We start from the raw sequence: 11,994 nt of genomic DNA, 5'->3' as shown, positions 1-11,994 counted from the left end.
CTCCCCTCCTATTAAAGGGGGTCTTCTTCCCCATTGAACCTTATCCCTTGAGCTCGTGTTCTTCCCCCATTGTTGACCTTCTTCGAGCTTGCTAACTCTCAATCCCTCCAATGATTCTTGCTAGTTCTTGAGGAAAAAGAGAGAGGAGATCAAGATCCACGTTTCCACCAATCACTTTCTCCTCTAAGTGAGGGGAACCCCTTGGATCTAGATCTTGGAGTTCTTCGTGTTCTTCTTTCGTTCTTCCTCCCATTTTCCTCCCTAGCATTAGTTGCTTTGGTGGGATTTGGGAGAGAAGGACTTGGGCACTCCGTGTGCCCTTGCCATTGCATTTGGTGCATCGGTTTGAGTTCTCCACGTGATACGTGGAAGTTACAAGTTGAGAAGCTTATTACTCTTGGGTGCTTGGTGCCCTTGAACTTGTTCCTCTTGGGTGCTTGGGCGCCCTAGACGGTTGGTGGTGTTCGAAGCTCAATCATTGTGGTGTAAAGCTCCGGGCAAGCGTCGGGGTCTTCAATTAGGTTGTGGAGATCGCCCCGAGCAATTTGACGGGTACCGGTGACCGCCCCCAAGGGTTGCCAACGTGTACGGGTTCGGTGACCGCCCCCAAGGGTTGCCATTTGTACGGGTTCGGTGACCGCTCTCAAGGGTCCTTTAGTGGAATCACGGCATCTTGCATTGTGCGAGGGCGTGAGGAGATTACGGTGGCCCTAGTGGCTTCTTGGGGAGCACTGTGCCTCCACACCGCTCCAAACGGAGATTAGCATCCGCAAGGGTGCGAACTTCGGGATACATCATCGTCTCCGCGTGCCTTGGTTATCTCTTACCCGAGCCCTTTACTTATGCACTTTATTTTGTCATATATCTTGCTATCACATAGTTGCTTATCTTGCTTAGCATAAGTTGTTGGTGCACATAGGTGAGCCTAGTTGTTTTAGGTTTTGTGCTTGACAAATTAACCGTTAGGTTTATTCCGCATTTGTTCAAGCCTAAACCGTAATTATTTTAAAGCACCTATTCATCCCCCTCCTCTAGGCGACATCCTCCATCTTTCACATGGTCAATTGTGTCTGGCATGTTATAATGAATTAAATCAGTTGACAATATCACTATGAGTTTTACTGAAGACTAGAATTGACCAGGGATTCACGGAGCTTAAAAAATAATGATGGCAACACGATGCCTCACTATAGACAGGATTGTCGTCTTTCGATGCAAGTTTGAAGCTTAACGACACACACATGACTTCGAACCTAAGAATCGGTCTTTGGTGCATTAGTAGTGCAACCACACACTACTATACAACAAAATAAAAAGCATCTAATAGAACAAAAATTATTTTGAATTCAAAAAAGTTATTTTTTTAATATATAAGAGGGCTATATTTAAGAAATCAAAAATTATAAACAATTTATGTAGTTTGTAAAAAGACATATTTTTAATTAAAATGTTCATAAAATAGAAAAATGTTGATGAATTCTTAAAATATCCCGAATTTTAAAAATTCTCACAGAAAGTTGAAATCTTTGGGAATTTATAAAAATGATAAATTATTTTGAAAATGTTCAATGGTTAAAATACACAGTTTTGCCAGGAATTCATATATTATAAAAAATAATCATGTTTTTTTTTAAATCATATAAAAAGAAACCATGCAAAAGAAATAAAAGGTATAAAAATAAAATATTAAGGAAATTACGAAAGAACTAAAAAAATAACTGGGAATAACACAGTGTGCTGGCCCACGAGCGCTGCGGGGTGTTGGCTGTGGGCTCATATCTTCGTGGTAGATTGCAAAAAAAGAAGAAGAAAAATCTTCGTGGTGGGTTTGGTTGTGTGTAACCTCCCAATACCCGCTGGCCCAGCCCATACCCTTCCTCTCACACCGCACCTCCTCCGTCGCTCCAATCTTCCGCCGCCGTCGCCTCGCCGTCGCCTCCTCTCCCCCGTGCTCTCGTCGGCCTCAGAGCAGAGCGCGCTAGGGCACACTCGGCAAGGGAGCAGCGACTGTCTCCAACCCTTCTTCCTTCCCCTCGGACAGGAGCAGCAGTCCAGGAGGGGGCGTCGCCGGCGAGGCGTCGGCCTCATCGCCAACAGCGACCTCGGGTTCCTCTCGGCAGGTAATCAAGGTACGGGCGCATCCCATAGGAATAAATTTCTTCCCTTTTCACTGCTTCTTCTTGAGATCATTTGCAGTTGCATATAACTGAATTCATCAAGAAAGAAATTAACACAAAACAGTCTACATATTTCTGAACCACAATAGAAGAATTAGAGACATGAACAAATTACAGCCAGTGATGATTAGATTTAGCACATCTCTAATGCTTGCTCCAATCCAGAGTGTCGCTATTCCGTTACTAGTCTGGCAGAAACACATGGATCCTTTTACAGCTTGTGCCTGCTTGCTATTAGCAGCATATATGTTGGAGACAGATTGGTTAGGCTGTTTGTGTTGATCAATAGGTGTGAAGCTCTGCTGCACGCTTAATCGAAACATCGAGCGAGTTTTGGTGGCGATGGATAGTGGTACCTCTAGCAAGAGACGAGTAGAAGCCCCGGGAGAGGGGGAGAGCAGCGGCAAGAGGCAGAATGTCACCATGGGGATGGACGCCCTCGACTGCCCCGTCTGCTTTCATCCCCTCAGACCTCCTATATACCAGGTACATACATGTGCATATATTCAACTACCTGTCTCTCAAAGTTCAGATGAAATAATAAACTATGATTAACGGACCGCTGGATATAATGCTCCTTGCTAAAATAAGTTTCTTGTGACAACATGGACCGCGGAGTAGCAATGGTCGCTGAAATTTTGTTTTTCCTTTTTCTCAAAAATAAAAGAAAATTTGTTTTCCTAGAGAAATTAGGACACTAATATTTTGGTTGAGACCCAAACTGCTAGCAGCAATCTACACTGTTTTTCAGTCTACAGCTGTTCCCTAGTAGGATATTAATCAGGGGCTCACACACAATGCTACTTGCTAAAAAACAGTTTATTGAGACAACATCGATCGGAGTAGTTATATGGCTGCTCAAATTTCGTTTGCATAGAGAACTTATTAGGACACTAACATTCTGGTCTGAGACTGAAACTTTTAGCAACTATTTACACCATTTTTCAGTCCACAGCTGTTCCCTAGTAGCGTATAGATCAGGGGCGGATGATGTATACCTCTTTACTAGCAATATGTTTGGTCTGCCCCCCTTTGGAGTTGTATGCCAGTTACAGATTTACAGACCAATATGTTGCATATACCAAAACTAACCCCTACATGAATGGTTGCACAATTTTGTGTGGTGCTAACTTGTTATGTTGCTGTGTAGTGCGTTAACTTTAATTTATGTTAAAAGTTACTCTCACGTGACGACCCTGCTGATCCTTCCTGTTCCAGTGTTCTGTGGGGCATTTCATATGCTCTTCTTGCCGTCCCAAGCTCGTGCACAACAATTGTCACTTATGCTCTGCTGAAACTACCTTCAAGCGCTGTTTAGGGATGGAACGTCTCATGGAATCAGTCATGGTCGCTTGCTCCAATGCAAAACATGGATGCGCAGAGAAGCTCACCTACTACCAGAAAGAAGAGCACGAGAAGGCATGCCCGAGCGCCCCATGTTTCTGCCCGGTGTCCAGCTGCAGCTTTGCAGGGCCAACAGACGCCCTCCTTGAACATTGCGCCTCCCAGCACAAGTGGCCGTGTACAACCATCAAATACTCCGAAGATGTTAACTTCAGCCTAGAACCAGGTCTACATTTTCTTCGTATCAAAGACAGGGAAATTTTCCTGCTCAATGTGGCACTAGAGGCATTCAGGCATGCCATCTCTGTCGTCTGCATCCAACCTAAAGCTACAAACTCCAAGTTCAAGTGTAGGATGTCCTATGGTTCCTTTTTGACAGACTATTATCAGATATCAGTTTACAAGATACGAAGCTCATCGTTGTCTGACGGGCTACCGAAGGGATACAACTTAATTCTGCCCAAAGATGAGATAGCTGATGATGGAAAGGGTACCTTGCTTACGTTCTCCATTGATGATCCTAATCCTAAAGTAAAGGCGCGTGAGCCCATATGTCTGAAACCAGTACGCGGTGTATGATTGAAGTGGCAAGGTTCAGCGTGGACGTTCGTGGCCTTCACTGTTTGGGTTTCATGACTTGTACTTGTATGCTAAGATGCTTTATGATCTCAGACTCTGCTTTGTAGTTGTTTCGATGAAGTGCACTCTGTTTTGGTGTTCCAGTTCATGTAAGGAATGTTTTCCTGATTTGGGAGGCGCCGGATCAAATGTTCGATGCGGTGAAAATTGTGGCATGACCATGAAGCTGCGTCTAAAGTACTAAATGACCATTTGGTTCTGCTGACCGATGCAATCTTTTGTTGTTTGCTGCTTTATAGTCGTGTCTTGAATGACCAAACTGCTCAGGGAACATAAAGTCATGTTTCGAGTTGAAAGGAGTAAAATGGGTTACATTGATCAGATATGTGTACCTAGGCATAGATTTCAAATGTTGGACACGGTTTGAGAGCCCATATGTCTGAAACAGTACGCGGTGTATGATTGAAGTGGTAAGGTTCAGCGTGGACGTTCGCGGCCTTCACTGTTTGGGTTTCATGACTTGTAATTATATGCTAAGAAGCTTTATGATCTCAGACTCTGCTTCGTAGTTGTTTCGATGAAGTGCACTCTATTTAGGTTTTCCAGTTGATGTAAGGAATGTTTTACTGATTTGGGAGGCACTGGATCAAATGTTTGATGCTATGAAAATTGTGACACCTCCGTGAAATTGTGATCATTTGGTTCTGCTGACTGATGCAATCTTTGTTGTTTGCTGCTTTCGAATCGTGCCATGGACCAAAGTTGCTCAGTGTTTCAAATGCTCTTTGTAACAAGTGAAATGGGTTACGTTGATCATGTAAGTGTAACCTAGCCATAGATTTCAAATGCTCTTTGTTGGATACACTGTCATCATTTTGGTTGGTGTTGAAAGATAAAACTTTTCAATTTTTTGAACCAAATTTTATGTCAAGTTCATAGAAACATAAAACATAAACACAATTTGATTGGAATATTTTTAATAACTTTCTAACAGATTCTTCGCCTGAAATAGTAAAAAGGCTCAAATTAAGAAAAGAAAAAAATAATATCCAAAATGGTGCCTGCTTTCTTTAGCACGTACTCCGGCAGTCCCCTCTCACTTGAGAAATTTGGATATTTGACGCTGAACATCTGGCTTTGCAACATTGCCACTATTAAGACAGACTAAGCAAAATTACCACCCAGAACCAACTGGTGAACACCTTGATTAACATGCCATTTGCCCTCTTTTACCGATTTCCTTGTCCTTTTTTTCTCCATTCCATTTACAGACACCAGAAAGGACCAAACTGCCTCTAAGGCTACCTAGTTATTTGTCGATTTCGACCAAGCCGTGCATCTGCTCGACGTCGCTAAGAGCACCACCTGCTGGTGCGGCACGCTCTACCGCTGCCACCTCTTCTTTACGCGTTTGAGGAGGAACTGTTGTCGGTCGGCAGGAGTTCCTCTGAACTACTGGCTGACGCACGGAAGCTGTGGTGCTATGCGGTAGCTATTTTTGTACACAGATTCATTTTTGGAGTGTGAAAGAGCATGTGCCTGTGCTCTTTTAGTAGAGAAATATAATTATGTTGGATTCGTGCCATAGCACCACAAAAGAGCTTTCTACCGGTTCCACTACCTAGCGGCGAGGAACCAGCCGTCATTCGCCTTTTTGGCGACTTGCATTCAAAGAGCTTCTGTTGGCTCAACCATGCAAACATTGCTCTTCTGCCCAAGAAAGATGAGGCTGAGATGAGGAGATTTTGGACTATCACCCTATAAGCCTCATACACACCATTGTGAAAATCATTGCCAAAGTGCGTTCCAATGCCCAAAGTGCATTCATAAAGAGAACAACATCCCTTCCAATGCCCAAAGTGCATTCATAAAGAAGAGAATTATCCACGTTAACATCATGTACGTCAGAAACTTTATATGACTTGTAGAAGTATATGGTAAGAGGCTTTATGATCTCAGACTCTGCTTCGTAGTTGTTTCGATGAAGTGCACTCTGTTTAGGTTTGTCAGTTCATATAAGGAATGTTTCACTAATTTGGGAGGCGCCGATCAAATGTTTGATGCTATGAAACTTGTGACACCGCCGTGAAATTGGGTCTGAAGTACTAAATGATCATTTGGTTCTGCTGACTGATGCAATCTTTGTTGTTTGCTGCTTTTAAGTCATGTCATGGACCAAAACTGCTTAGGGTTTCAAATGCTCTCTGTAACAAGTGAAAGGGGTTAGCTCCCTCCCTCTTCTTTGGACTCAACGACGGGCTCGTCAGGTCGGGGTGGCGCCATGGTGTGGTGTGGGTGTGCGCGAGTCTGGCTGGAGTGGCAGGGGGCTTCGGGAAGGGGACGGGGTGCCCCTCCGTTCCATCTGGCGGCTGCTTCGGGTGGCCGCCGGAGTTCCCCTGGCCCTGATCCGGTCGCCGAGGTCATCAACCATACCAAGGTGTCGGCTTTGGGGTGGAAGGGTGTCCTTCGCTTCGTTCCGGTCGACTGCGTCAGTTTGGTGTGTCCTGGATGAGGGTGGGGCTCGAATGCCATGGCGGCGGCCCGGTTGGTGGTCGCCGGGGTGCTCATGGGCAGAGCACGCGGCTCAGGCGCTGTCCGGTCTCCATGGCCGTGTGGGCGGCATGTTGACCGGGGTGGGTTGTTAAATGTTGGCGTTGCGGTTGTCCATAACACAATCCGGTGACGGTGAGTGTTGGCAGGGGTGAAAACCCGTTCTGCTTTGCCAGGCCGACGACGGCAGCGTTCTGACGTAGTCCCCTTCTTGAAGGCTCCGCCGCGGCATCTCATTGTCGCCGGGGTGCTCCGGGGGAAACCCCAATCCTTGGATTGGACGGTGGTGACGCGATGGTGTTGTTCCCTTGCTGAAGGTGCCGCCTTGGAGCTCATTGTTCGTCTTACACGGCTTCTCCTCTTCGCGGTGGCTTGCCCACGGTTGAGGGCCCCACCATCTCCGTAGTAGTGCTTATTGTTTTCTCCTGTTGTTTGCTAGGATTTTGTTGGGGTTGTGTTGCTGTTTCCAGCATCCTTGTATCCAACCTTGGCCCTTGGGTGTGTGTGTTGTGTGATGTGTGTGTTTGTATCGGCGTATTGCAGTTGTTCGGTGATGGTTGCTTTATTTATAAAGCATGGGAAACCCTTTTTTGTTACAAGTGAAATGGGTTACGTTGATCATGTAAATGTACCTAGCCATAGATTTCAAATGCTCTTTGTTGGATACGCTGTTATCTTTTTGTTTGGTGTTGAAAGATAAAACTTGTCAAATTTTTGAACCAAATTTTTGGTTAAGTTCATAGAAACATAAAACATAAACACAATTTGATTGGAATATTTTTTAATAACTTTCTAATAGATTCTTTGCCTGAAATAGCAAAAAGGCTCAAATTAAGAAAAGAATTTTTTTTATCCAAAATGGTGCCTGCTTTCTTCAGCATGTATTCCGAGGTCTGGTCAGCAGTCCCCTCTCACTTGAGAAATTTGGATATTTGACGCTGAACATCTGGCTTTGCAACATTGCCACTATTAAGACAGACTAAGCAAAATTACCACCCAGACCCAGCTGGTGAACACCTTGATTAACATGCCATTTTCCCTCTTTTAGCGATTTCCTTGTCCTTTCTTTCCATTCCATTTACAGACACCGGAAAGGACCAAACTGCCTCTAAGGCTACCTAGTTATTTGTCGATTTCGACCAAAGCCGCACATCCGCTCAATGTCGCTAAGAGCACCACCTGCTGGTGCGACACTTCCGGCCGCTGCCGCCTCTTCTTTACGTGTTTGAGGAGGAACTGTTGTCGGTCGGCAAGAGTTCCTCTAAACTACTGGCTGACACATGGACACTGTGGTGCTATGCGGTAGCTATTTCTCTACACAGATTCATTTTTGGAGAGTGAAAAAGCTTGTACGTGTGCTCTTTTAGTAGAGAAACATAATTGTGTTGGATTCGTATCATAGCACCACAAAAGAGCTTTCTACTAGTTCCGCTACCTAGCGGCGAGGAACCAGCCGTCATTCGCCTTTTTTGGCGACTTTCATTCAAAGAGCTTCTTTTGGCTCAACCATGCAAACATTGCTCTTCTGCTCAAGAAAGATGGGGCTGAGGTGAGGAGATTTTGGACTACCACCCTATAAACCTCATACACACCACTGTGAAAAACATTGCCAAAGTTCGTTCCAGTCTGCTAGCTCCTTTCATGAAGAACTTCGCTTCCAATGCCCAAAGTGCATTCATAAAGAAGAGAAGTATTCACGTTAACATCATGTAGGTCAGAAACATTGCCTGTTGCCTCCACGGAAATAAAAAGGTAACCTCGCTTTTTATGCTGGACATTTGCAAGGCTTTTTTTTCAATTAGATGGGACTACAAGCTTTGGACGATGCTCTCGTTCTCCAAGAAAAAAAGCTCCTCGCAGCTCAAGGCATCCAGCGGCGTTGTGGGGGAAGGAGCGCGACGCCAACGGCCTCACTGTCGATCAGGGACAAGATGCGTGTGACAACAATGGCATGGCCCCTCTTGTGTGGGTAGGAGGGGTGGAGGCAAAGAGGAGAGAGGGAATGGTGCTTGCGGGGGATGAAAGACGCGTAAGGGGATAAGGTAAAAGAAGACGTGGGTGGTGGGGTGGGCCTTAAGCTGGTCACCCGGCGTAAATTGTTTACTTATGTTTTATTGCTCTGTAAGAATGATGGACACCTTACTATTAGCTTGCTTGCCACTTTTTGTTCACTTTTCATAATCCGCCGTGATGCTTCTTTTTTTGAAGGATAATCTTTATATAATGGATTTTCTTTTAGATGATAACGCTCTCTGTATAATAATAATATTATAATGCTCACAAGGTTGCATTCCCTGTTGCGTTGATATCCATTATGGTCCCATGCATGGCCAATGAAATTGGGTTCCATGCATAGACCTACTAAATATGTACGTAGAAATCACGATGCTAGATGTTAGGTTAATCCACTCAACTACTATATTGTAAACATGAAAAATTCTTGGATCCCGTTGCAACACACACGTACACACCTACTTAAATAAGAAAAAAGAAAAGGCAACTGAATCTTGAACATGTACCATATTTATCATGTCATCTTGAAATCAATCCGAAGTTCTAAATATCGAAGAACACGATAAGAGGTAGCTGAAACAAATGACACGCTTGGTCGAATCTTATATTACACAATGTTCATCTATCGTCGAACGTATCTATTTTGCTTGTGATCAGGCACCCTCCACGAATTAAAGCCTCAAGGTTATGTCGACTGCCTCGCCGGCTTTGTCACTCAGCTCCGGCTCTGCGGCGTCTTTGGGCGCCCGTAGTAGGCCCATGAAGTCTATCTCCACCGGACGGGGACCTCCACGGCGGTACTCCTTCCAGAAGGCAAGGTTGGGTGCAAGCACAAGTAGCCACGACCCCAAAAGAGTAGAGTCAGGCACAGAGGAGCCTGGTTGGGGTAGGCTTACCGGCATGTTCTGGTGGCAATTGTTGCGGCAGCTCTGCGAGGACATGTAGCCACCAAGGGCTTGGTGTGTGACCCACCTCCTATGGCAAAAATGGCATGTGTAGCCCTCACGGGATGGCCGCGGCGGCTGTTGTTGCCATGGGTTTGGTGCCCCACCGTTGGAAGCCATCTCCTGCAAGAAGGGTTTTGGCATGCGCGTATCTAGTTTGAGTTTATATACGTGTGGCTCACAATGGTCAAAAGCAATGACAGTGTGAAATCTGTACGATTGAGAATTCAGGCCTGGCTTACACCAATGAGAATGGTAAGTAATTGGTCGAGAGTGAAATGTGTGCGGTTAAGGAAAGAAACAAGCGATGTGCATGCACTCCCAAGATCCAGGCATGCATGGGTCCCACACTTTATACATCAAGACACATATTATGAAAATAAGAATTTAAATAACCAACAATATTAGAAAGAAACAAGAGTCTTGTTGTGCATGTGCACCCAAGGCACATGACACAAAGTTTTGCTAATGGCTTGATGAGTGCCAGTAGGTCGACCCGCTTGTCTTCTGCACGTGCAAATCACGCCCCACCTAATCTAAGCCTATCCTTCTTCATACTCTCAGCAAGAGCTCATGGAAGCTGTATAAAAGTCATGTGATATAAAATATCTAGAGCACATCATGAATTTTCATTGAATCGATATTATCACTTGGTGATGATGAAGTCAGTTAACCAGATATTCTATGCACATTAGAAAATTACATAAAATGATTTGGATCATCTCAACATGAATGATAGATAGTAGCTATTACTAGAGTACAAGTGACTATTCTGTTGCTGGTGCCTAGCTCTCCTCCCCATCTCCCCCTCCCCCGCCATCAGCTGACGTCGCCGGAGCGAGCGCCGGGCCATCTCGCGCCTCCTCATTCCTCGAACATTCGCAAATCTTGCTTTTCATGCTAGACATTTGCAAGGCCTTTGATTTAGTTATATAGGATACATCTTCGATCTCCTGCAGAGAAAGGGCATCCCGAGTCGGTTCAGGGCCTGATTCGCTGGCTTGTTAGGACCTTTTGAGAGAGAAATGCAAGGTTAACTGGGAAACTATCTGCCGCCCCACCCACCTTGGGGGTCTCGGTGTGATCCATCTAAAAAAATGCGAGGGCGATGCAGTTACGTTGGCCATGGCTCGAATGGACTGACCCAAGCAAGTTATGATTTGGCATGGGCAAACTTTGTGATGCCGTGGACACGAAGCTCTTCTACACGTATACCTGATTCACCATCGACAATGGGGCCAAGGCACCATTATGGGATGCGTGATGGTTAGATTGGACAAGGCTGAAAGACATTGCCCCTTTGTCTACTTGGCCGATCGAGTTAACTAGAGATTTTTCATGAAACATTTATTCGAGTACCAGCTTTGGAACATTTTCTTGCATGTCCAGATTAACGATGAATGTTGAGGATGCCGGTTCTTGGAAGTGCATGGCAAGTGGTATCTACTCGGCCAAGTCGGCGGCAAGGTAGAGTTCCATGGTGCCACACTCACTTAGTCCTTAAAAGTGAAATAAGTTTATTGAACAAAGTGAATTGCATTCTTACAAATAACCGAATCTGTTTTCTGAAAGGCAAAACAGTTTTTAGAATTACCGAAATTAATTTATTGAAATGCGTGAAATTAGTTTATTGGAATATGTGAAATTACTTTTCCGAAATGAGTGAAGGTAGTTTTAGAATTAATTAAAATATGTTTTTTTTGAAAGAGTTGAAGCGGTTTTTTTTTTCATTATTGAGATCAATTTATTGAAAGAGTGAAAGTATTATTTTTTAAATTTGTGAACTTAGTTTGTATAAATCTATCTTCCGAAAGAACCGGAATCAGTTTATTGAAAAGAGTGATGAAATTATCGATATATGTTTTCTGAAAGAATTGAAACAACTTATAGAAATGGATGAAATTAGTTGTTTGAAATAATTGAAATCTGTTTTCCAGAAAGATTTGAAATTAGTTTTAAAAATTATTGAAATCCTGTAAAAAAAACATTTCCTGTCCGATTCCGGACGGGGACTCGGATTGAAACTGGCGTCGACCGTCTTCGACTCTGCTCCGGTACCGCATGGAACTGGGATCTGGATGACGCGGTGACCGGCCTTTATATGCCTTCCCCGGCCTCCTACCTTCCGATCGCCACCTAGCTGTTTTCCCTTACACGGAGAAGAGATCGTGTAACGAATTCTTGAGGCTCCACCATCTTTCTCCGATGACGACCACGACGGGATTCCAGCTCCAGCACAGCTTCCGCACCACCATCGATCCATCGCTGTTGCCGCCGAAGAAGAGAGCCGCAGCGGCATCTCCATCTCCAACGACGACGACGACGGGCTTGCAGCTCCAGCTAGCCGCCGGGTGCAGCCTCCCCACCACCATCCAGATACAGGAGTC

The 11,994-nt window shown here is 44.7% G+C and overlaps 1 protein-coding gene across 1 annotated transcript; it reads left to right on the top strand.

Moving 5' to 3' along the window:
- Positions 1–1,877: 1,877 nt before the first annotated feature.
- LOC119280554 (putative E3 ubiquitin-protein ligase SINA-like 6) lies at positions 1,878–5,515 on the top strand. The gene is made up of 5 exons (XM_037561369.1): positions 1,878–2,129; positions 2,467–2,663; positions 3,396–4,087; positions 4,842–4,917; positions 5,372–5,515. The coding sequence occupies exons 2-5, from the start codon at positions 2,520–2,522 to the stop codon at positions 5,513–5,515; spliced, it is 1,056 nt and encodes a 351-aa protein (XP_037417266.1). The 5' UTR covers positions 1,878–2,129; positions 2,467–2,519.
- The last annotated feature ends 6,479 nt before the right edge of the window (positions 5,516–11,994 follow it).

Source organism: Triticum dicoccoides, chromosome 3B, assembly GCF_002162155.2.
Source record: "Triticum dicoccoides isolate Atlit2015 ecotype Zavitan chromosome 3B, WEW_v2.0, whole genome shotgun sequence".
In the NCBI taxonomy this organism is placed as follows: Eukaryota; Viridiplantae; Streptophyta; class Magnoliopsida; order Poales; family Poaceae; genus Triticum; species Triticum dicoccoides.
The sequence above is the reverse complement of the archived record's forward strand: the minus strand, read 5'-3'. Positions and strand labels throughout refer to the sequence as shown.

Excerpts from the sequence above, each read along its gene's own strand:
- LOC119280554 (XM_037561369.1), top strand. The coding sequence starts at position 2,520 with ATGGATAGTGGTACCTCTAGCAAGAGACGAGTAGAAGCCCCGGGAGAG. Across the intron at positions 4,088-4,841 it reads CCCATATGTCTGAAACCAGT|GAATCGTGCCATGGACCAAA; the intron begins ACGCGGTGTATG and ends TTTGCTGCTTTC. Across the intron at positions 4,918-5,371 it reads AAATGGGTTACGTTGATCAT|ACACCAGAAAGGACCAAACT; the intron begins GTAAGTGTAACC and ends TTCCATTTACAG.